This window comes from Passer domesticus, chromosome 8 (assembly GCF_036417665.1).
Source record: "Passer domesticus isolate bPasDom1 chromosome 8, bPasDom1.hap1, whole genome shotgun sequence".
Classification (NCBI taxonomy): Eukaryota; Metazoa; Chordata; class Aves; order Passeriformes; family Passeridae; genus Passer; species Passer domesticus.
The window spans coordinates 42,663,917-42,689,828 of NC_087481.1; the positions used below are offsets into that span (position 1 = coordinate 42,663,917).

General features: G+C 40.9%; 1 protein-coding gene across 1 annotated transcript; it reads right to left on the reverse strand.

The window, feature by feature from the left end:
• Nucleotides 1–11,964: 11,964 nt before the first annotated feature.
• SLC35G1 (solute carrier family 35 member G1) lies at nucleotides 11,965–23,424 on the reverse strand. Its single transcript, XM_064430868.1, has 3 exons — nucleotides 23,014–23,424; nucleotides 19,044–19,224; nucleotides 11,965–18,538 (listed from the first exon to the last, which is right to left on the reverse strand). Exons 1-3 carry the CDS (start codon nucleotides 23,213–23,215, stop codon nucleotides 17,779–17,781), a joined length of 1,143 nt encoding a protein of 380 aa, XP_064286938.1. The 5' UTR covers nucleotides 23,216–23,424; the 3' UTR covers nucleotides 11,965–17,778.
• Between the last annotated feature and the right edge of the window lie 2,488 nt (nucleotides 23,425–25,912).

Genomic DNA, 25,912 nt, shown 5'->3' on the forward strand with positions numbered 1-25,912 from the left:
GCGGCGGAGCGAGCGAGGCGCCTTTCCCGGCGGGCCGGGGGCGGGGGCTGCTGGCCCGCACCGCCCCGCCGGGCCCGGGAGGGACGGGGAGAGCTGGGGAGGGGCCGCGGGGCAGCGCCGGCGGCTCAGCCGAGCCGCGGACAGAGGGCGCGGGGCCGCCCGGGAAGGTTGCCCCGGGACCGCCCCTCCCCGGTGGTGGAGAGCGAGTTTCTCCCACGGGATGGCTGCCCTCGGGACGGTCGCTAGGATCATCCCCTGCACGCCAGGCAGATGGGATGCGGCAGCTCCTCCTTGTCCTGCCCTGGGCAGCCCCGCGCTCCTACCGGCACAGTGGAGCACTCCGCAAGTGCGGCAGCGGGAACCGCTGGCCCCGGCCCCGCGTGCTCCTGAAGGACCAGGCGGCTCCCGCTGAGGGGAGTCCCGGAGCCGGAGAGCGCGCCCCGGGTCCCGTCCCGCCGCTGCGAGCTGCCAGCTGGAGCCGCTGGAAGAGCTTCCTCCTACCTCCCGCAAACGGGCGCCGTCGGCCAAGCGCCCCAGCGCCGCGACTCCGCGCGGCGGAGCAGCGGCGCCGTCCCGCGCGGCTGGAGCCGCTCCAGCGCCATCGCCGTGCGCGCCCTGCGAGCGGGGGCCGGGGCGGGGGCGGGCCGGGCCGCGGCTGCCTCAGCGCATCGGAATGTGGGCCCGCGCCCCCCGCCCGCAGCGCCCCGGGCGCGCCGCGGAGCGCGGGAAGCGCGGCCGCGCTGCGGAGCGCGTCGGGGGCGCGGCCCCGGCCCGGTGCCTCGCCCGGCAGCGGCTCCGGGGCCAGCGCGGAGGGCAGCGGAACGCCGCGTGGCTTCATCGTCGCTGCGGGACAACGCGGTTTGGTGAAGGCAGCAGTGCACCTCTGCCTGCGATTTTTTTCCGTGCGAAGTACAAGAAGGAAAAGTCTCATAAAGTTCTAGTTTAAAGGAACCATTCTCAATTTTTAAACTGGCGAGAGTTGGCTATAGCTAGTATGGGTTTGTTTAGGACGTTTTTATGTGAAGGGCACGGATTCTCATAACAAAGGTATGCGGGGATTGTGTGCCAGGGTGGGACTATGAACTCACAGTTCATTTATTTCATTCTCTTCGAAAGCAAGGAACTCGTTATACCATTTTACATTATACTGTTTACATTATACTACCACCTGAAAATCAGATCTATCCCTTCATATTCTACTTTGTTACCTGAGCAAACACATCACCTCATTGCAATAATTATCTTGTGAGCATGGTACAAGAGTATTGATGTTCTTTAGATAGTAATAAGAATGGAGAAAGTCTGTTAGCAAATACTTTATTCAACAAATACATCAAAAGAGCCAGTGAAGTTACCCTGGTAAGTTACCTGTTAACAACATAAAACCTGATTTCTGACAGGCTTTATGTTGTCATTTGGATTTTTAAAACAAATTAGGTCAGGTATAGTGACCTATTAATTCCTAGCTTTACATTTATTATCTATTCTGAGTCTTTCCACAGCTTATAGGTTCTGGTTATTAGAACATCCACCATAGTAGAGCACGTTGATCTTTTTAGCAGCATACCATCTAAATAATTTATTGTTTAGGAGACATGAGACACGGTCAGTCTGACCTAATTTAGGTGATTAACTTGTAATATTGATCATTCTATACTGAAATACAGTACATATTGGATAAAATCCAGGTCCTGCCAAAAACTTAGCATTGTCTTTGCATCCAGCGTGGCCTGGATTTCATTCAGTGCATATAGTATCCAAAAAAATGCCATAAGATGGTATTTTGCAAAAACTGAAATTTGAGTAGTGAATCTTTTCCAACTCATGTTTTGTGTGATCTATGTATTTTTCAGTACTTTCATACATTTACAGCCGGAATATTGACTCAAAATACACTCAATTCTAATGTATACTACAGCTTGTGTCAGTTGCTTCACAGCAAGTCATGCAATGAGTTTTCAGCTCTACAATAATGACAATGAATTATCCTCCAAACACACAGGCAACACCAACCTTTCCACAGAAGCTTTTTCCACTTTCTCTCTGTTTTTCCATTTGTTTTAAAGAGTGCAGGAAAGTTGCTATCACATCATTCCAGGGGAAAATATATATAACTGTTCCTTTACAATGTGTTTGCACTTTTTTTCCAAATTCCAAAACTCCAGCAGTAAAAGATATCCTATACTGAAAGGGAAGTGTAGCATTTTAATAGATGGAAAATTTTGAGAAATCACCATATCCTTGACTGGCCAAAAAGGCATCTGTCTTCAGGCACACATCAATGGGCCAGCTTAGCATACTGGGGATCAATAACAAGCTCGAGCCATTTGTTGTATTAAGGATTTTATTCTTGAGATCCAGCTCCTCACCTGTAAATTGAAGACTTCTCATTTCATCAGGATACTGGATAATTATTTAATAACAGTAAGATTTTTGAACACTGTGAAAGCTACACTTCAGATACAACAGTGAGAGGTGCTCTCTACAAAGTAATTAGATGCTCATTTTCTCCAGGATGACATTTGCTTCTCTGGAACTGTAGGAAAGAAGTAATTACGAGTATCAAAATGCTGCAGGACTGCTCTTTTCCTAGAATGTATTTATACAATTAGCAGTTCAGAAATTGCATCCCTGCTATCAAGCGTTGCAGGTTGAGAAAATTTGACTATAAAGAATTAATGGTGTCTAGGTATACGTAATGAAGTTGCTGCAAGCAGACCTACTTGGGAAGAAGCTCATTTCCTTGGTGACAAGTTGGAAAGCTGCTGTGAGGATTGTCAGCCAGGACATTTCTCCCTGGTTGTACATACAATGGAAGGGACTCCTCTCAAAAAAAGTCACCTTCCTTTCTTCAAATTTGTTCCCAAGGTGGGTGAACTCTGCAGGCAGCCAGAATTCCACTTTTTCTGGGGGACTCCCACATCTGAGCTTTGTAGAAGTGAATTTTGAGCTGCCTGGCAACCTGGATGTTATACAGATGAAGAAAGTATTTTTTTGCTGGACTTAATTCACGGGTCATGGTTTCTTTTTAACATTCTCAGCCAAGCAGAGAGTGCCTTGAGAATGCTTCAGTTTTTCTCTCTCATTGTACATCAGTGTCTACCCTGTTCTCATGAGAACTCTGTTAGTCATCACATTATACCCAATTGCTCCATCAGGCTTGATGATATAGAAAGACAACACATCCAGCTCAAACACAGTATTTATAGGTAGAGAAAAATACAGTCCTTCCAGAAAATATTGATGTGTCCCACAGTCTTCTACCAACCATGCATTTTGGAGTTGGGGTTAGAGAATTGATTTAGAGATGAACTTCAAAGTGATGCATAAATATTAAATTCCACACATTCCCGTAGGATGGTAAGTATTATTCACATTATACAGCTGGGGAAACGAAAGCAATGTGAGTTTACTTGGGCAATTTTCCCATCAGAAAAAAACATACAGTGGTAGCATCAGTACTCAAGAATACCTGGCTTTTTTTTCTGCACTCAGTCTGAATCATGAATCACTTGCCTAAACCCTGCAGTATAATGTATAAAGGAATATTTTGTTTTCAATAGTGGTATTATATAGCAATATTTTCAAACAATTTATTTAACAAATTACATAAAACACTTAAAATATGCTTTTAATTTTTTAAAAAATAGCCAAAAGGTTTTTCCTTGGGCTTTGCTCCAAAACTCACCCTTCAGCTAGGACTAAAGAAAAGCACGCACACTTGCACAAATGCAAACAGAAATTCTAAAAGAAAATTAGAAACACATGAAAGTAAGGACTGAGAATGTTTTCTTAGCTGCACTTTGGTTTCAGTACAGCAAAATTTTCATTGATTTACTAATGGATAGGCAGTTTTGTTGTGAAGAAACACACAGGCTTTATCTGCAATTAATTCCTTGCTTCCAAGAAACCAATTATCATTCTGCAGAAGTACAGCCCATGGAGGCAGGGTGGCGACTGCTCTGTCAGGACATCTCAGCTCTCTGTAAAGCACAACCCTGCTTCAGTCATAAAGGGATTCCGCCCCATGAAAACAGTTCTTACAGAAAGGCAGTTTCACTTAAGACAATTATTTTACTAAAAGATCTATTTTGAGGCTGTTTGTGATTGCTAAATAAATAATCCCAACCAGTGTGACTTCTATACTGATCAAAATAATAAATAAATAAATAATAAATAAGACAAACTACTTGAATTACAGAATTTTTTTTTACATTATTAACTCTGGACTGGAGGTTTCTTATGAAGTCTTATATTCTACAAATGTTCCAAAAGCTTTGTAACTATATTCCAAACTTAATGTGACTTTATGTGATGTGAGGTCAGTTTTGCCTGACTGTTACGACCATAGAGGAAATTCTGAAAGTCTAATGAACTTACTTGAAGACTTTCTGACATTTCAATTAGGGGGGAAAAATGTAACTAGATTTTTAAAAAACAGTTTTAAAAAGCTGAAACAATGAGCTTTGGAATTGTCATCAGCTGTGTGACTTTCAAATAATTAATAAATTCATCCCCCAATTAGTCTTTGGAAAAGATACAAAAGGTTTAATAGTAAACTTGAAAAAAGTTCATGCACTTTTCTGAGAACATTCTCCTAAGGATAATTAATTGTAAATATGGTATAATTGTTTTATAATTTTTTGGCTATACAAGTTTTAGCCTGAGAAATTTCATATTTCAATGAAGTAGCTCCTGATGTAGATCAAAGAAAGCCTTTTATGCCTTAACTGTATTCCCAGCGTATAACTTAACTACGTTTTTAGTATGCCATTATTTTATGATGTTTTTTAAAGTTAGAGACTATGTTAAAATACAGGTCCTCAAACCATTGGGGTGATAACTCTTGTTTATTTCATATTACATTTCAGCGACAATGGAAGTCCAGGTATTAATAGCAGTAATTGAATAAAGTTAATAAATTTTTATAAAATTGAATACTATACCATAATTTTCTGCTAATTCTCCCTAAAAAAAAAAACAAAACAAAAAACAAAAAACAAAAACAAACAAACAAAAAGAAACCAAACCAAAACAAAAACAAGAAGATAGAAAATACATAGCTATTAATTGACTAATCTATGAGAATTTGGGGGTCAATAATAGATATAAATATTAGTAATTTTAAAGTGGCAAGTAACTAGCACTTTCATTCCACATCAAATTATACAGTCATGTTGAAAATGTCTTGAGAAGCCTGCTTTATTACTTTCCTCATATAGTCTTAAAGTTCCTCAAATACACAATAACATCCTTAATACATTTATAAAGTGTGTTGTTTCTTGCATAAAATTACATGGTCCAATAAGAATGGGGTATTGTCCTGAGCATCCCAACAATAAAGCCTAAATTATCTAATCTATACATGTATTTGTTTAATGCCATTAACTGTTGAAGTTCACCTGATTAGTTGTGTTGAACACTATTTCTAGGTTTGTTTGTCCTGACTGACATTTTCAAGGGAGCTTCAGCAAAAAGTAGTTCTTCTATTGCCTCATGATTGTGCCTTTAGTTTGAACACTGAATTATCACTGCACTCACAGATTCCTTTCATGTGCAAAGCAACAAATTGCCTGACTTGTTCATGCTGTCATCCCTTTAAACAAGCAGTAAAGACAATGAGTTATTCATGTAATAAATTATAAAATCTATATTGTCTGTAATGTTCATGTCTAAACAACAATCAGTCTACAGGTTAATTTAATATTAACCCCATTCAGTTCCTTTACTGGCAACCTGCCATAGCACACATTTGACCAAATTCAAGAACCAACACAATAATTTGTTTAGGTAACCAACCTAAACAAATTTAAAGCCATAAAATATTTTAACTGGTTTTCTTTTAATAGTTGAAAAATATGGGTGTCAACACAATGAGCAATCATATTAGAAAACATGTAATTACCCAGTATGTTAGTATTTTTCTCGTCTTAGTGTTAAGGTACTTTATGTTGGGTGATTCCAAGTACCCTGTATGAAAAAAGCATAACTCAAAATCTTGTAGTGTTTTCACTGTGCAGTATAATTCACTGCAGTTTTAATGCAGCATTACATTAACAGAAAAATGGAAAAGGAAACTAAAGTGAGGAAAATCTTTTAGTGCTGTAACAGTACCCATGTTTTAGCCTGGTAAGCACATCAATGCTTTGCTGAAATCTGTAATAGGTAAGTAAATAACAATCTAGTGTTTTCTACAAAGTCAGGCTGACTGATTAGGTGTTGAAAATTTGAGAGCATGGGAATGCTTGTGGTTAATAGTTCTTCAGAAATGAGCATTTATGACCAGGACTTTCCATGGAAGAAGCCAGACAATCAGACTGAAAAAAGGGTAATCACTATTTTGTTCTTTGCTCATGAAATTTAAAAAAAGGATATTAACTTTGCAATATCTATTACAGTATTTTCCTCCAAAAAGGAACATTATTAAATTCACTGTAAATTCTAAAAATACATATTTTACAATCCACTTGTAAAGTTCTAGTACTAAATATTTAAAGGAGAAAAAATTGCCTTGTTCCATTGTCACGTCAGTTTCACAGCTAGTCCTGAACAACACAATTTTATGTAACCTAAATACAACAGAGCTTTAGTAAAATGTTTTTTCTTTTATAATAAAACCAAAATAAACTTCAGCTTCTGTTTTATATGCCAGTTGAGATTCTTTGCAGTAATTCCTTCCACATCTGCTCTGCAGCTTTCAGGTTTATAAAAGCAGCATCTCCCAATTTCCTTTCATCAAGATATCCATATGCTGTGTTTTATAGACATGTTGGTACAGTTTAACAGAGTCACTAATTACAATTTGGTGTCATATATATGCTAAGGTTAAGAAAATAAATACATGTGGTTATGAGGCATTTAATACTGAAAATCCCAGACAACCCAGTCAAAAATTCTTCGAAGTGTGATAACGTACCAATAAAAGTGCACCTGAGATTATCATGAAAGTCATAAGAACAAAATTGAGACTTAAAGGACAAAAGTAAATAATGCAACTATACATAAGCACCACCAGGTTTTAAACCAATGACCTACAATCATGTGGAGAAAAGTTACCAAGAAGATTGTGACAGCAAAACTGCTGCTAAAAAACCAAATTGTTTTATGAATGGGACTGGTGTGGAAACATCTTCATAAAATATTTGTCCAAAACAAATTTCTAGGATTTCTGAAGACAGTACAGTGTTGATATCTGCTGGTTTCAAGTTTCTCAGTTGCCAGTGCATTGTAACTGTGATCAGCTTTCCAGTGAACTGTCCATCGATGGCAGCGTTTGGGGGGAGAGAGAGCATAAGGTGACCTCAAACCACATGAATCTTCACCATATGCAGGGTTAGAGTTTTGCAGTCCTGACTGATCTGTAGGGCTGCATTCCCTTTTCTGAGCACCCTCACTGCACACCCAATATGCCTGTCCCCTGAGAGTACAACCATGACAGCTCCCAGTGATTCCACCTCTGGGAGATGACAGTGTGAGCACAACTGAACGTGGCTGCTGTTCTTTATAGCAAATTGTATGGGAGCATGTAATGATCTATATAAAAATTTGGGGGCCTAAGCATGTCCATTAAGCTCCAGAGAAACAGATGTAGGCTGCAGTTTTAAAAAGTTCAATGTAACCTTTCATGTTTCTGTCCAGAAGTTCCTAATGCTTTAAAAACATTTAAATGGAAGAAATAAAATGTGAATAATGGTTTTTTTTTATTAATTATCTACCTGGAACATACTTCCAGCTGTGCATATGAAAGAGGAAATCTGTCTTGTTACAAAAAAAAAAGATCTGTAAAAACTGCAAAAGTGCTTTCAATCCTAAAATGAAGTTCTAAATATCCAAGGAGACAAAAGGCAAATTAGAAAAACATGCTACAAAAATATCTGTGGGCATCAGTGAATTTAGAAAGACCAGAATCCTCCAGAAAATTTTAAACAGCAGAATCAAACTGGCAAATATATTTTTCTTGAGGAAAAGAGTATTATTTCAGTTGCTTGATCAAAACTGACACCTAGAGAGCTACAGGCTAAAATAAAGTAGTGTCCATCACCTTAAGCCCAAGGTTTCCAGGATTAAAAAAAGGCATAGTAATGAAATTGAAATGTGGGTATCACTCTAGTTTTCCTATTTTTTTCCATGCTAATCATGGGATACAGGCTGTAATCTGAAGCAAGCAACATGCTGTCAAGGGTATTCTTATATAATCAGCAGAGAACAAACTGTTCCTTCTATTCCTTAAATCTGTGCCCAATCACACAGCCAGGCTTCAGTGGGACAGCTTTGCTACAGAGAACTTGCCAGTGAGAGAACAAAGATTTTCCCCCAGACTTTTCCTTTCCCTTTTCTCCCCCTTCCTTCCCCCTCCCAAGAGAGCAGGAGATACAAGAGGCTGTTCTGTAAAGCTGCATCAAGATGATTTATGACAGACATTGTAATTAAAATTTACAAGTCTTGTTGATGCAAAAAATATGGTTAATCTGTAAAGTTTCTAGCTTGTCTTAATATATGTGTATGTGTGTATTTCACACCTTCCTTCCTTTAAAAAACTCATAACTGTGCTGGTAACATCAGAAATTCAAATTAGCCACCTTTTGTACAAATTAAGAAGTAACAAAGTGTAAAGGAAATACAGCTACATGGTTCTGGCAGGTAAAGCAGAAAAGGGAGATAAATCACATAAGCAAACGAGGCTTCTGGGGAAGAAAAGGCTGTCTTGCAGTCCTCCCATGAGAGATTTCAGACTGTAGTATTTTATTATCACTCTCCATTTTTTAATAATGAAAAAAATGTTTTGTCACATGGCAAGAATAAAGAACATCAGCTAAGAGTTTTCATATGGACTCTCTGCATACATTACTACAAATAGCAGAACACAGGGTCTTGTTCATATTACATAAAGATGATGTTTAATGAAGAAATTCAACACGCATCTTTTACAAGGCATGGACTGACATGAAATAATTCTGGCAAAGTGAAAAAAAAAAAAGAATCAGGTTTACTTTTCAAAAGCAAACAGCTTTTCCTTCACTTCCTGATCAAAACTTATTAGTGACTGAACAATTTTATGGTAATAAAAAAGGAATATTTGTTTTATGTAATAAAGTACTAATGGGAAAACAAGAAAGTAAATATTAATATCTGATTCACAGTGCACTGTATTTTTATAAAATAAAATGCATTTGCCACATAGCCTTTCCAAATAATATTAAAAAGGTTTTTCTCTTCTCTAAAATTACTCAGCTTCCCAAAAACTGCTCAGTACTTCCTATGAAGTAGAACAACACCTAACAGTGCCAGTTAACACCAGCAAAAAATACTCCAGCCAACCTTCCAATGGAAAACATCTTGACAAGTCTTTTTTCTAGCTCACTGTAGTACTTAGCCATGTCACCTCCTCCCTTTCTAATATTTCTCTGCCTTAATTTAAGTTGGTACAACCTTTCCCAGCTCCACCAGGCTTCAGGCACAGTACGGTGCATCTATGCTCAAAAGCTTGCACAACTTCCTTATTTAATCAGCTGCTGTGCCTGAAGAGGCTCTTCCAGCACACCTGCCCCTGTCCATAGCCCTGTGCTGTGGTGACCAGAGCAACAGTTACTGGGAAACCCCAGCACTGGAAATATTTGGCAGTAGGGCCTGGGGATGAGGTACTAGATGATGTAAAAGGTCTCCCTGCCTCAGCATCTGCACCAAGAACCTGCTCAAGAACTATGTAGGGGTCTCACCCCAGCCCAAAAATAAAAATTAAGAATGGAATAGAAATATTTTTTAAATTCTCCAGCCAAACAGGAGAAAAACAGAGAGCAACAAGGTCAACTGCTCAGACAGCATATGTGCTCTGTTTCTGTGCAACCTTAGATCCAGTAGCCTAAATTCATCCTAGCCCACCACAACTTGCCACAAAGAATTTAACAGTAAGAATGTACTTGTTATCTCTCCCCCCGCCAACGCTTTTTTTTTAAATAAAATAAGAATGTTTAGGACACATGCTACATATCCAGACTGTATCATACCCAGAAGCCTCATTACTGATAAGATGTCCAGTCTTATTACAGGCTCCCTGCCAACCACTGATGTTCACATGAAGGGAGCAAACCCTCTCTCCCTGCTCCCTAGAATTGTACACAAAGCCTTGTCAAAGTCGTCCAGCACCCTCTGGAATCTCTTGCTCTGGGGGGGTGCAGGATACAGTTTAAAACATCAGAGAAAAGAGTTTAAGAGATTATTCAAGGGTCTGCTGAGCAGTATTCCGTAGTCAGTAAAATGCTTCAATAGCATTTTGAATCCCACTTAAATTTAATATTTACACTGAGTACGTCATTGTACTGAAACTTTTAATGTCTAGATCTGTGGATTTGGATTTTTAAAAGGATTTGATCTTACACACTAAGGAATAAATTAAGAAAGACAGCCCCACCTGCCGACAGAACAGTCACATTACAGAGGGAAAATGAACTCGCTGGCCAGGAAACACAAGTTTTCTTTCCACCTCTCTCATACAGACCCCAAAAACATTTCACTCCAGCATTGCAAGAACTCAAATATTTTTCCCTTTGCTCACCATGTAAACTCAGCTGACAAATCAGTTTTTTTATTCTTTCTGGAGTTCACTGCTCCTTGACAGGGTAATGTATGAACTATATTCAGTAGTGTCAGAAAATACAATTCCATAAAAGCCAATTGAACAATCAACTGAAACCTATTTGAAGAGTTCATCTGCATATTTTATCTCATGCACTATCTCCTGTGCTCAGGACTGTAAGAACACTTTATCAAATCAATAAAGTACAGTGCTCTTAAGTATTTTGCAACTTTAGTGAAGTTTATTTTCCAATAATGAGAATGCTTTTAAATTTGAGATCCTTTGATCTCTTTTCATTTAGGTTTTTTTGGGCGTTTTTTTGTTTGCTTTGTTGGTTTTTGTTGTTTTGTTTGTCTGATTTTGCGGGGTTTTTTGTGTGTGCGAATAGCATAATTGTGTACTTTTGTCTCAAGAGTTTCATCATCTACTAATAACCTTTGTCTCTTATGCTATGTCATTAATCATTTCTAAATAAAGATTTTAATAGTCACCGAAAAATTCTTTCCCCCGCTCCCTTCCCTCAAAGCTTAAATTTCTATTAATTAGCTGTTCCAAAGAACACACAGAACTGCCAAGAGAAAGTGGCAAAGTTTCTTTCACAAATAATCTTCCCTTGCCTATGCCTGGCACAGTTAGATCTCTTGGAAGTACCTTGCTTTTCCTTTACTTTAAAGCCTGTGAAACAACCAGTAACGAGTTGTTCCACAATGAGTTAATTTTTGAGCATACAAAGTGAGGAGGATGCTGGATGGAGAGGCCAGTGCTGCCAGCAACTCCCCACGATGTAACTCATAGTCCCTCCTCTATTTTCCCTCTCTAAGTTACACCCAGAAAAAACATCTGTCACTTCCTCTCAAAGCTCTCGAGCACAAGCTTGAGAAGTTCACTTCTGGTATCTTCTGCTCTTATAAGAACTGACAGCACTGTAGGAAGCAGCACTGCTGTAAGGACAATAAAAACTGGCAATCTTTCTGTAATGCTTAGCAAATACAAATTTTTTTTCCTCTTTGGTGACAAATTAACTATTAACACACTAGATAATGGGAAGCACAAGGGTGAATCACCTTGTAACAAGTGGGACAAGAATTGAATTCCCATCATGATGTATAGTAATAGAACAAAAAACAGACTGCCACTTGGACACAGGAAAATGTAACTTTACTGATCTGTCAGTGCTACAGTGTTTCCAGTTAAGAAATTAATGTGTGGAAGTTGATGAAGCTTTATTTTTTCATTAGCTTGTTGCAAGGCATAAAAAGTGATACAGCATGATATTAGAATTTGAGGCCTATGTTCATGTATACCAGGGACTGTTTGATTAACAGTTCTTTCACTAAGTTTTACAATCAATGCATTCAGTTATATTCCACTAATCAATGCAAAACCAGAGATTAATTATTCAGAATACTTTTATTAGCAATGAGGAATATAAATCTCTTATGAAAATATTCTTAACATTTCAATATATAAGAATTGTCTATAAAAATATACTACTACATAACAAAGCCAGTAACTTCTACAAAACATATAATCAACATATATTTAACAATATATAGGACATAGCAAAAATCCTTTAATTAATGCTGAGGGTATTTTCCCCCCTTTTTGTCAAACAGTAATTCACATAACATAGGAAATTACTCATTCTGATATACAGAAGTTATCACCATAGAACTCTATGTGTGTTCCCCCCTGAAGTCACCTGCATCTGCAGGAACATAAAGCCACAACTTTTCTTTGGATATACAGGCAGTTATGACCCCAAAAACATTCTGCTGGTAGCTGCAATGTCCTGCTGAGGTCAGTGATCACATCTGCTGTCAGCACTGCCAACACTGAATCCATGCAGAGACAATGTTTTTATTACCCTTGTGTGGCTGATGCCACAGATGAGCCTGCCATGGTAATCATGGTAAGTTACAGAACTAAAAATCAGACTCTTCCTGGGTAACTACTGCTAGTTAGCAAGGAAATAACTTCAAAAGAGGCTGCCTCCCTAGAAATAAACTCTCCAACAGACAGCTCTTAAACAAAAGCTCAAGGAAGAGAAAATACCATGGGAGTAGTTGTTATTTTTTAAGTTATGATCAAGGGAAGTATGATCCATTTCATCATTACTAATTCCGGGAAGAGCCATCTTGCACCACGTTTTGGAATTGGGAATCTGTTTTCAGAATAAAAATTACACATTTAACTAGTAATATCACCAATGCTGTTATGTTGAGGGTATTTCATGCCTGGTGTTAGACAGAGGCTGGAAATCCATTTTAATTGTATAGATCACCTTTGTCTACACAATGAGCTTGTCAAATTCTCGGTGTAGACTTATTTAAAGGGCTTTTAGAGCATACTTTAAACAACCAACTGAACCTGAAAGAAATTGGCTGCTGCACAGTGACAGTACAAAGCCATCAGCTTTCTAAAGAAGAGTTGGATACATAAGGCATTAAGGCTACAAAGTCTCACTGAAGACCACCAGCAATTACAGTGTCTTGCATAGTGAAGAACAAATGAACCAAATTTATGATGCATCAGTAACTAAATCTTTTTATCCCTATGTTTCTGTGCAAAATAACCAGTTATTAATTATTACTCCTATTCAGAATCCACTAAAATCAGAACATTGAATGAATATGTTGAAATTCAAGAGAAACTTAACATTACAACAAAGCAATTGCAATACAACAATATTCCATCATATTACATGGGAAGGAGTTGCTATTAGAATACCATATTTATAAAGTAAAGATCACAGCAGGACATTATAGACAATGAACATGAATATATTTCTGACTCAAAGCTCAGAAAAATAACTTTTGACCCTGAGAAATTTGCTGTATTAAAAAGCTAAAGAAGATCAAAATGTAAAAGAATCAAGGCTCAGCCAGTTTCATTTCAGATCCTCAAACTTAATTTTTGAAGAAGTTTTACAATCCCAACAGAAATTTTAAGAAATATTTTCAATTTAAAAACCCCAGCATTTCATGGTATCCACACTGTTGTAGTTTCATTATTTTTAAGGCTTGCAACTAATATTTAGGCTTTGAGCCTATATTTGAGAGGAAGAAAAATTTTAAAATTGAGGTGGTTGAAGAACTTAAAGCTTAAATGTCTTTCATTCCCAACATCATCTAAAAAAACCAATTACAAAAACTAGCTTGTCATGCTTTATGGATAGAGAAGCCCTACTTAAGTCCTTCATTCTCATTCCAGTTACATAGTTCCCTAAAAGATCGATCAAAATCAAAACAACATTCCAAAACACACACCCTCCAACATAGGATCTGGTTTAGATTATTATTTTAACAACTTAAATATTTAGCAAGGTTTAAGAACAGCAAGAGGAAATAAACAGATGAAGCCATAAGGAAACCCTGTATGTTTCAACAAAGAAAAAAACCAATCATCTGGGGGTTTTGGCACAAGAAATTAAAAGAGTTTCTGCTACAACTTGAGACAAAAATTACAAACCACTATACCTAGATGTTGTTTTCTGGTCATGCAGCATATTTTCTACATTTACTTATGTGTTAAGGGCTAGAAAACAATCCTTTCTTCAGTAAACTGTTCTTCTCTACTAAGTGTAAACAAGACTGATGGAAATCACACAGATGCCTTTTAATGCAAGCGTCCACATAATCTTTCTTCTGTACTGACAAAGCAGCATTCATATGATGTAATTTAAACCACTACCAAATTCTAGTTCCTAATGTTTTTATACTGTCATCAAGTCTAGGCTACTCCAGTTCTGCCCTCTCCAACAACCTTACTAAGAAGATATGTCCTGGATCAGCTCCCTGGGGTAGCCCATCACATAACCACATAAGCATTGAGCCAAGGGGAGAGAGCAGGGCTAGCTGACAATCCAAGTTGGCATCAATCTGAACAACTTTGGAACCACACCTTTGTAAGTGGCAATTCAAACACCTGCATATTACATGTGAAGTGAAGTAGTAAAAAAATGCAGTCTGTTTTCCTTCCCTCCCCTGAAAGCTGTTCTCAAAGGCAGTGATGGTTAAGCAGCAGAAAAAACAATCCCAGTTCAGAGTTTCAAGTATTTAAGCAAAAAATGAATTTTTTTATTATGTGAGGCTTTTAAGAGATAATAAAGCAGTTTCCTGACCTTGTCAGCAGTAGCTGAGCTTCAGTGTTCAGGAAAAGCAGAGAACAGTCAGCTGTAAGCAGGAACTGATTCTACCACTCAAGTGGAATCTTCTCATGTCCATAAACACATTCAGATTCAGGGTGCAGGTTTTAACTACAGAAACTTGGACAAAGACAGCTCCTCATATCCAGATACATGGAAAAGGTTTTTCTGTGAGGTAATGAAAAACACCTGGAGGACAATTCAGTCATTGGTCCCAGCCAGCACAGCTTCATGAATGGCAAGTCTTGATTGTCAAACCTGATTTCCTTCTACTAAAGGGTAGCCCATCCAGTCAATCTAGGAAAGCCAGCACAGCACACATAATCTTTTTGGACTTCAGCAGAGCTTTTGATACCGTCACAGCATCCTTCTGGACAAAATGTCCAGCACACAGCTGGATAACTGTGTTACACGATGGGTGAGCAACTGGCTCACTGGTCAGGCACAGAGTTACAGACAATGGGGTGACATCAGGTGTCCAGTCTCTAATGGGCTCTAGCTCAGCCCAGTTCTCTTCAACATCTTCATTAATGACTTGCATGCAGAACTCCAAGGAATATCAGATTTGCTGATGACACTAAACTGGGAGGAGCTGTTGACTCCCTCAAATGCAGGGAAGCCCTGCAGATACCTCAATAAATTAGAGGGCTGGGCAATCACCAAACATATGAAGTTTAACAAGGTCAAGTGACAGATTCTGCACCTGGGGTGTGGCAACAGACAGACTGGGAAAGGAGAGGCTGGAGAGCAGCACCACAGAAAGGGGTCTGGGGGGCCTGGTGGATGAAAAGGTGAGCAAGAGTCAGCAGTGTCCCTCCTGGCAGCCAGGAGGGCCAAGGTGTCCTGGGGGAGGGAGGGGATTGTCCCGCTCTGCTCTGCACTGAGTGCTGGGGGCAGCTTTGGGTGCCATAAGGTAAGAAAGACATAAAGCTCTCAGAGAGCTTAATGGAGGGCCATGAAGATGGAGAAGGGTCTGCAGGGGAAGACTTATGAGGAGTTGCTAAGGTCACTTGGTCTGTTCATCCTGGAGAAGAAAAGACTGAGGGGACACCTCACTGAGGTCTTCAACATCCTCATAAGGGGAAGTCGAGGGGCAGGTGCTGATCTCCTTTCCCTGTAGTCAGTGACAGAACTCAAGTAAATGCCCTGAAGCTGAGTCAGGAGAGGTTTAGGCTGGATATTAGGAAGAGTTTCTTCACCCAGAGGATATCTGGGGACTGGAAAAGGTCCCCAGGGAAGCAGTCACAGCACCAAGCCTGTCTGATTCAAGGAACGTTTGGACAATGGTCTCAGGTATATAGTGTAACTCTTGGGGTGTCCTGTGCAGGGCCAGGAGTGGGACTCAATGATTCTGACAGGCCCTTTCTGACTCAGTATATTATGATACTCTGACCCTAAAGTACTATTTGCATTCCATGCCTTTGGGATTGAAGTCCCTGGATCTGCCCTGACAGGATGCAATGCTTATTGGCAAAGACATGTGACCAGACACCTACAAATCAAAGAAAATGTCCACCACTTTTAGTGATTTAGAAAAAAAACATCTAACAAGTGTATAGAACACAGCATTCTCTTTTAGAAAAACACTAGACTGAGTAAGTAATTGAAAACCTCCTCAAGATACGAAGGACCAAATAAAGATTCCAATTAAAATTGACACTTTACTGAGACAAGACCCAAAAGTTTCAAATTGGGAAAATTCCACTTCCTGATACTAAACGTTTAGTCCTCCTGAAATGTGAAGGACACCAACATCAGTAATAAAACTATTTTTCTTTCGTATTTGTTGCATTCAAGATAAAGCATTTGTTGCATTCAAGATAAAGCCTACAAAAGTGAGAAGATGTGTAAGAGAAGTGATAAACACAGACTTAAAAGGGCCAGCATGAAAAGTGGGACTGAAGTTGCCCACTAGGACTGTCTGACGCAGTGTGGATGCCTGAATGTGATGTGTGTGCATAGTGTCACCCTTCCACCAAGCTTTCCTCAAACCTCTTCTGTAGAATCTCTGTATGACCTTGGCCAACCTGCATTTTCTGTGAAGCTGCAATTACATTGCACTCTTGTACATTCTTAGGAAACAGGCAAAAGATTTAATGTAAATTCTTCTAAGTTTATGAAGGCAAAGGAGACTCAAACTTGGTCTCATAAAGAACATTTGTATAAAAGGATCTAAAAAGGGTCATAAGAAGCATTAAATATAACCTATATTAAATACCTAAAAAATATAATCTTTTGCATAGAATAAAGAAAAGTGCAGCTACAGCACAGCAGTCCATTCCAGAAGAAAGGGCTAATTTATGTGTGGTGCAGAACTGTTGTCTCTCATCACTGAGACTGCAGCAACTAAAGACATGTTTACAGGGAAAACTACTTTTGAAAAAAAAAAGGTGATTAGGTTGTTTCACTATGTCTGTGAAGCAAGTACAAACACTTAAAACACTTTTTTTTTAAAAAAGCAAAGCTGATAGGTAATTTTCACAAGTTAATTTTCTCTTGATATTACCTGGAAAAATTAAATCACTTTTGTTTTTTTTAGAATCCAAATTAAATCTGCATTTGGCATCTGCATGTGCAAAATAATAATTAGAAAGCTTACAGAAGTACAACCTTTATCTGTTCTATAAAAACTGGTTGTTTAAGGATTATCATCTCTTCATTCCCTTCTAACTTTTGTACTGCAATCCCTGTGGTAATCCAGCACAGAATATTATTAAGTCTGGGAGACTTATTTCCACTGCTCTGAAAAAACAGAGCCTAAGTGGAGAGTCAGGAACTTTATAAAAATAAATATTGTACACTTTTGAAAGGAAGCAACATCTTTGAAGTATCTTTCTAGTGCCCATATTAGCATACCTAAATATAAGAAAGGAAAGTATATACCTCATGAGTTGCTAGAACATCTTCAATTTTGGTTAAAAAAATATCAACTTATTTTACTGGATATAATTTGGTACTACAATTTGGTACATGGGATATTTAAATAAATAAAAATAAATATTATATTTATATGTCTTTCAAGATTGCTTGTTTGTGTAGTGAATTGGTGTCTATACTGTTAGAGTCCCCTCTGTTTAGCTTTTTTCACACTGTGTCTCCACTTACGAATGACAGTTCCAGAACTACTGGCTACTACACAAAGGGCACCACCCACAGTCCACCAAGTTGGCAGATGATTGAGAAAAAGAACTTGTAAAATAAAAGCAAACACCACATCCATTGTTCTCATTATTGATACAGGTCCAGCTTTCTCTATCTGTAATGCTTTTGTGAGAAATACCTGACCCCCCAACCCTAACAAGCCTATTAATATTAGAAAAACCCTATCTTTACCACAATGTGGTAAACGCCATTCATTCAAAATAAACAATGCTATAACACATCCAATTAATCCAATGACTGCATAATACCAAATTGACAAAAAATAATGCACAGACTTTCCCACCTTCCTTAGTATAACAATAGTTGAAGCTGCAGAAAAGGTGCTTACAATCGCTGCTACAGTTCCTTTAACGTGATCTGAGTAACTTCCTTCAATCCCTGTAACACGTGAGCCAAACAGAAATGGTGGTCTGGCAATAAGAATCACTCCAGCGACTGCAAAGAGAGTAAACAGAACATCCCAAAGGGTGTATTTCTCTTTGAGAAAGATCCATGCCAGCAATGACGTAAAAACAGGACTGGTAAAAGTTATAACAGTGGCATCAGCTAGTGGCATGACTTGGTAAGCGTAGTAGAGAAGAACCATTGCAACAGAGCCAAGGAATCCTCGAAAGAAAAGAAAAATTCTTTTGCCTTTTGGTCCCAAAAACCCTGTTCTGAAAAACAGAAATGTCACATTAATGTCACTGTCTCGCTTATTTCATGACTAACATCCAAACATATTTAAGTATAGTACACACCTTTCTAGACAAGGGAGTTTCATACCCAAATATTCTTAACTATCTGATCACAGACCATTTTATTTCTTTCATGACCCCCAATCACATTCAGAGTCCAGAACCTGTTCTTCTAGTGATTAATTTTTCACTTGCAAAATAACCCAAGGGTATCTACAAATTACCAACTGTTTTTTTAAGATCACCCCTTTGTGGAAATCAAAGCATTTGATACAATAATCTTAGTAGAAGCCTCTACCATTCAGGGAGTCAAAGATTTTCAGTTTTCTGAATCGTATTAACAAACAACCAACTAATCTAAAATAATGCAGTTATGCAGCTGAAGTGCAAACTAAAATAACATTGCATTGCAATCATATTTGAGTGATAATTCTAGATCTAGTTTTAAGAAATAACTTGAATTTTAAACTTTTTTTACACTTACTTGTAGTATATTAAACCAGGAATGACAAATGCCATTTGGAAAACACATCGAAATGCACTCACTTCCACTGAATGGATATCTTCTATTTTTTTAATAAACAAGGAGGCCACTGAGAAAAGGAAGGCAGACAGCATGGTATAAAACAGACCAAGTCCTGGGCACCTAGCTTTCTTCTTGGCCCCTGCAAAAGATAAACTACAGTTAATAAGGATCTATTAGAAGACTTCTCTGATCAGGCAGCTCTGCAGACTGCAGTGCTCCACGGATCTGTAGTGATTTTTGTGATGGAGAACAGGGGAACCAAAGAAACAAATGCAAATATTATGTGTATTTACCAAACCTATTATGAAAATACTTTCCACTGACCATCATGGGTCTTCTTTTTTTCTTAAAACAGGGTGTAAGAGATGAACTCTAACACCTGGGATACAAAACGTTGCAGTTCTACATGAGTTAGTAGATTTAACTTCTTGCAGGTATCAGACTAGCACGGGACCAGTCACAATTCTGCCCAGGAACCAATAAATGTAACTGGCTACAAAGTCCATGGTCAGATTCTGAAACTATTATCTTGGGAATCAGCTGCTTAGTTAACAAAGGTTCCTAAGCAAAAATTTAATTTCCTTTCTCACAAATACACAATATAAAACCTATGTACAGAACTTCATTTTTGTTATACCTCATGTTTATTTTGCAGCTAAATCACTCTAAATCTGACCTAGACCAATAACATTTTTATCTTGCTGTAAGAATCCAAATATGTTCTTCAAATAGGCATCAAATACAGATTTTGAAGCAGAATAAATTTAAGTAACTAATGTTAGAACATCAAAGGCCTGATATCTATCGTAATTCCATGAAGATCTTAGTTTATTCTTATTTATCAGACTTCCCCTCCCAAAAAGTTTCCCAAGTCTAATGTTTCTATTAAAGTTTCCTCATTGCCTCAGGCTCTCTTCAACAACACACTCTTCCTCATTCCACTCATTTTCTCTACATTAAACTAATTAAAAAAAAAAAGCAAGCAAGGAGAGGGAGAACTGTGCGACTGAGAACTGTATTAAAGTCAGCAGCAGCAATCTCCAAAAAAATCAGCCTTTTTTGTTATTGCTTTGCTGCATAAAAGCAACAGTATTTCCACTGAACCTGGAGGTGAACACCAAGGGAAATAGAGCCCATCTAAAAATTTAAGTGGGATGTCACCTCACTATCTCTTTCTTTTTCTCTACCTGCATAAAACATTGGGAGTGACCTTTTCTTGTGACTCCCTCTAAAGATAGGAGCCAGAACTCCATGTCCCAGAAGCAGTGTTTTGATAAAAGGGTGCCTCATCTCACACTAGTGTGGCAGCCTGTGAGCCTTACAGATCCTCTAAAACATCGGCTGAGTACCGCTGCAAATTGCTTAGCAACGAAGTATGGTTTTGAGAGTTTTGGGGTTTTTTAAATTAACAAAACTTGTCACAAACCATTTTGATCCTCCTTGAGATCAGCACTCAAGGGTGAGAAACTGGATCTTACTGCCTAGAAAGGGAGACTGCAGGCTGACAGTCCTAGGGACCCAGGCTTTACAACAGCAACCACAACCTGAAGTAGGCAAAAGGTTTGCTTCTCAAGGAATCCTGCCACATTGCAGCTGAGTTACAGCTTCTATTTGAAATATTTCTGTTTAGCAACAGCCTCTTGCATAAAGTGACTATAAAAACTACCACAAACCAACACTGGACCAGGACACCTACCAACTATGAAACAAAGTGGATTTAAAAAATGTTCATAAACTATGTAATGCCTTAATCCACACAGTCACATAACAGAACTACAAAATTAACAGTCTCTGATATTGAAACAAGGGGAACCAGACTGGCTTATAACTGAAATGGGAAATCCAAACCCAGGCTGGCTTATGGATGAACACAGCACAAACAGAACTATTAACTTTTATCTCAGGCATGATAGCTTCTCTATTACAGAATGAAGCCAACCTAAATAAAGGAAGCGTTGAAATGGAAAACCAATCAAATTAAAGCAAAATACAGTGAAAAGATCTTATACCCAGAATTAAACTTTGGATTGCAAGGGACAAACAAAAATCAGAAGGAACTAATTTCTGTAAGCTACCCAATAGACCAAGCCTATCAAAAACAGAATCTTCAGAATCTTGTAATACTAGAATTTAAACCATCAACATCTTGAATTGCCAAAGCATGTACTCAGTGTAATAAGAAAGTGTTTTATTTCCTTTTAAAAACAGAATGGTCCAAGTTCTTCCACCAAAAACAAGAACTGCAGTTCTAAGGAGTACTTATTTCAAAGTAAGTTTTAGGGAGAAGTTACGTTAAGATAACATTTCCACCCCACAAAATATTAAGCCTCAGAATACCAGCCTGACACCATCAAAACAGTCAAGCACTCGTGCTTTGTTCAAAGAATGTAGCAGCCTGAAAATCAAAAGATTTCAAGCAGTACCCAAGTCCTCTTTTTTGAGTGGCTACAGATTTACTTTTCCAGTTTTATTTCCTGGCCATCTCCACACGCTTTCAAACAATCTTCCACTCCTGTTTTAAGTCATAGGTAAATGCCTCCCACTGTGACCTGTTTTAGTTGTAAATTCTAATTGCATTTTTAATGCTGTACTTTGTTCCATACAGTTTTTATACTTGCAAAACGCATGCAATAAAAAAAACCCCACACTCCTCACATACAAGCATCTCAGGAACAGCAGGAGAGGCAGAAGAGGCAGAAGAGTACTGGCTAGGGGAAAGAGAGACAGCGAGATGATTCTCCCAGACCTTCAGGAAAGGCAGAAGATTCCCCACATTATAAAAAGCAGAAGAGCTCTCTTTGACTTCTGTAAAGTGCCAGGAGCACAACAGCCTGCATTGGAACTAATCATGGTCATGCAGACAAGATCTAGGAGTGATTCATAGTCTTCAGTCATCAACTCAGTCTAAAATTTTGTGAGACAGACAACCCAAAACAGAAGTACTCTTTCTGGTTAATTAATGAAAGTTTTTCAGAATTTCAAACACTGGGTGTTTTGCCCCAAGCTTTGCTTTAGAAGCGACACTAATGTCAACTTCACTGATGAAGGACTCTGGCCTCTCCACAGCTCACCCACAAATCTATTTTCTTCTGGAAAGCCAATTACAGTTATTTTAATGACAAACACATTTTCAGTGAAGTCGTTTCAAAAAAAAGTACTCCAGATAACTTCAGAAATTATTTTAAGATGGCATTTATGTTTTAGGAGAACTCCACTTTAAATCTACATGTTCCATATTTCCCAATACGTTTGTGGCTTTATCAATTTGTGGCTTTATCAGGAAGTCGCAGTCCCAAGTACGTGGACTAACTAAAGCGCGCTCTCAAACGCATTTACAGTGCTAAAAGTCCACACAAGCAGAAGGCACCTCTATTTACCCAAACCTGTCAACTCTTTAAAACTTTAAAAACAGGAAGTACTCTTTTCCCGAGGAATAATCGCTCCCGAGATTCTCACAAAGGCGACAGAACCGCCCGGCCCCGGGGGTGAGCGGTGTCCGCGCTCTGCCCGCTGAGGGCCGGGGAGCACCGGGCACCCGGCCCGAGCCGCGCCCGGCACAGGGCACAGGGGCACGGAGCAGCTCGTGCCTGCCGGCCGCTGAATCCTCCGCCGGGCCCCGCTTGTCCGGTCAAGAGGAGCGCGAGGAAGAGGGCGAGGCCGAATCCGCTCGCAGGTGACCCGCGGGCACCAGGTGCGAGCCGCCGCCGCCGGGGACGGCTCGGAAGCGGCGAGGCGGCTCAGCCGCCGGCGGGGCGGGCGCCCTCTGCAGCCGCCCGAGCCCGCTCCTCGCCCGCCGCCACGTGCGGACGGCCCGATGCCCTCGGGCACTTCTTCATCCCCCGCGGCCCGGCAATGTCACCCCGAGAGCGGGCAGCCCAGCCGGGACGCGCTGCCCCCCTGCCCCGCCTGCCGGACTCCCCCTCCTCACCCGGCGCCTCGCAGCAGAACGGCCAGGACATGCCCGAGCAGCAGCCACAAGCGCGGCGCTCCTCGGCACCCGCCGCCTCGACGCCGGGCGCCGGGCACGGCTGCACCGCGCCCGGCCCGTCCTCCCGGCCCGGCGGCACCTCCGGCTCCTGCCCGCCCGCTGCCGGGGCACCGTCGCCCTCTCCGCCCTGAGACAGCACCATGAGGACGCGGAGCTGCCACGATGCTCCCGGCGGCTCCTCGGCTGCCGGCGACACCTGCCCTCCTGCGCATGCGGTGCGGCCGCCCTGCGCCGCCCGCCGCCTTCCCTCCGCCCGCCCGCAGCGCCGAGCACCCGCGGGGGAGGCTGCACCGGGTCCCGGCTCCGCCACCCCCCGCCAGGCCCCGCCTGGAACCGGCCGGGCGGCCCGGCCCTCCCGCGGCGGGTACCTGCCTGCGAGCCCGGCGGCGGCGGAGCGCCCCTGCCGGGACAGGAGGCAGCGCCCCGCCGCTTCCTTCCTGGCGTCCCCCGGAGAGAGACCCGGCGAGGGCAGCGGGAGCGGTGCCGGGGCGCAGCGAGGCCGTGGTGCCTCGGGAGGGGGAGCTCTGACCCCGCCGGAGAGCGGAGAGCGGAGGGGGCCGCGCAGGCCGCGGCTGTTTCCGAGCAGAAGAGATAAAACACTGGGGAAAGGTGACGCCAAGTTATTTTAGGGGCGTTGTGGCGTCATTTGCGCGCCCGAAGTGAAAGCCCCGCTGTGTGTGCCCGCGGCACTGAGCGCTCTCAGCTCAGCCCGGCCGGGCTCATGGGCCCGGGCACGGCCCCGGGGCACTGCCCCGACCGCAGCCTGGCCTGGCCCGGCTGCCACGCGGGGAATTCCCTACAGCGGGCTCCGCGCCCCGCGCAAGAGCCGGGCTGGCCCCGGTGCGCCCGGCGGCGTTGCCGTGTGGGCGAGCAGGGCAGCGCATCGCTCCCTGCCAGAGCTGCTGCCTGCTCCGCCTGCACGCTCGGGGCACGATGGACATGGGAGCCTGGTGGGCGATTCAGCCAGGATTGTTAGTACGGTACAGAAGTGTAGCCACCTCCTCGTATGTTTTCCCTAAGAAAATAATGCCGCCAATGCATTTGGGTAGGCGAATAGGGAAGGGTAGAGAGAAAAACAGGAGTAGTCCTTTTTCCTCACCCATGAAAAAGTGCAGAGTAAAAGAAGCGGAATAAATTTAAAATGCTATTTTTTCCCCCTTTTGAGCAAGTTGAACTGTTATCAATAATTAAAATGGGAGGAATTTCTATTAAAAGGAAAGATTTATGCTCACATTAATCTCTTAGCTGCATAAATTAGGCTCTGTTTATTTCTTTATTCTTAACAAAGGGAAATGTAATCTACAGCTTTAGCAAAATGAATGCCAAATGGTAGATAAAAGCTATTTCCTACAAACGATTTTAAGTTTTCCCTCAAGCTACCTCATAAAAGCTATTTCAAGCTTTTGGTGTCTCTAATTTAGCACATTTTATAGTCCATGCTAACCCACCAGAGGCTGTAAGTATTTCATTATCTTGGAGCCAGCAGTTGATTAATATGACCAGAATTGTTTCACAAATTGTTCTTAACTAAAAATTAGATGTGCTATGTCAATTATTAAAATAAGAGAAATCAATTAATAAGGTTGTGTTGAAATCATAATTATTTCTAAATATTTACATTATATGAACCTCTGTTGCTATAAACCAAGAAAATAATTAAATAGATGCTGCAGTATGTATAAACACTTTGTGTTACAGTTCCTATCAACATAGCTCCCTACAAAGTCTGTACTGAAAGCTTTACTAAATCTTTCCTCTGGAGATACAAAATTTCCCAAATTTCTCTTAATTAAGAAGTTACTTTTTCTTAATGCACTGCTCTGTTAATCAGAGTTTGGTTTAATTTAGAGAGAAAGGTGCAAATAAACCTGGCAGCCTGCTGCTTTCTGAAGAAACTTCCACTCCAAGGCAGCCTTCACAGGCCACTGTTCCATGAATCGCCAACACAAAGTTAGAGCTGTCCTTCCCCAGACAAATTTTGGTGGAAGGGCAGTGGGGGCTCTCTCTCAGCAGCCATCCCAGGCTGCTGATCCCAGAGGTGTCTCCGGGGAGGACCTGGCACATCCCCCGGCAGTGGGGGTGCAGCAGAGCACACCCACCCCAGCTTTTGTGGCTGGCTGCAGTCACTTGGTGAGTTGCCTTTGCAGTCAGTAACAGCAGAAGCAGCTGGCTGAAGTCTTCAGTGAGCAAAACCAGAGCCCAAACACGGCCCACAGTACAGACACAGAACAAATTTTAATGATTCTTACAATTTCTGGCTATTTGTTAAAATGTGCAGATTATATATTTATTTTATAATAATAATTTTTTAAAGTGCCAAGTGCTGATCTGTAGAGAGTTTCAAAGAAGCTGCAACAACCCCCTCCGTACCCCTCCGTGTCTGGTTTTGAAAGGGAACATCTGAGGGCAGTGTTTGTTTATGCCAAGATACATGAAGTGTTCTGTTTGCTGCTGGTCAAACTGCCAGGTTTGTCTCAGCTTGAGAGCTTCCAAGGTCTCCTTGTAAAGTACAACCCTCTTCTCTGAACAAGGAAACAGAGCAGTTGCAGCTGCCCAAACTAACCAGCAGGCAAATGTAATTTGCAGGCATGCTGCCCTGGACTGGAAAATTAAGTACCTGCATAAATGTGCAGGTCAATGTCTTGTGCAGCTTTTTGTGTGATACTGTGCCCAGAACTAGCAGTTCCTTTCTCCAGCACATCACCTATAATGTCTTTGCTGAGTGCAAACTCCATAAGAAAAGCATGTGGGCAATTCGATCATTGAAATTAAACTGCAGCAGCAGCTAGAATGGCATTTATTTGGTTTCCATAATATCGTAAGTGCATAGTCACCACTC

Excerpts from the sequence above, each read along its gene's own strand:
- SLC35G1 (XM_064430868.1), bottom strand. The coding sequence starts at position 23,215 with ATGGTGCTGTCTCAGGGCGGAGAGGGCGACGGTGCCCCGGCAGCGGGC. Across the intron at positions 19,225-23,013 it reads GTTCTGCTGCGAGGCGCCGG|GGGCCAAGAAGAAAGCTAGG; the intron begins GTGAGGAGGGGG and ends TATCTTTTGCAG. Across the intron at positions 18,539-19,043 it reads CCTGGTTTAATATACTACAA|AACAGGGTTTTTGGGACCAA; the intron begins GTAAGTGTAAAA and ends TCTGTTTTTCAG.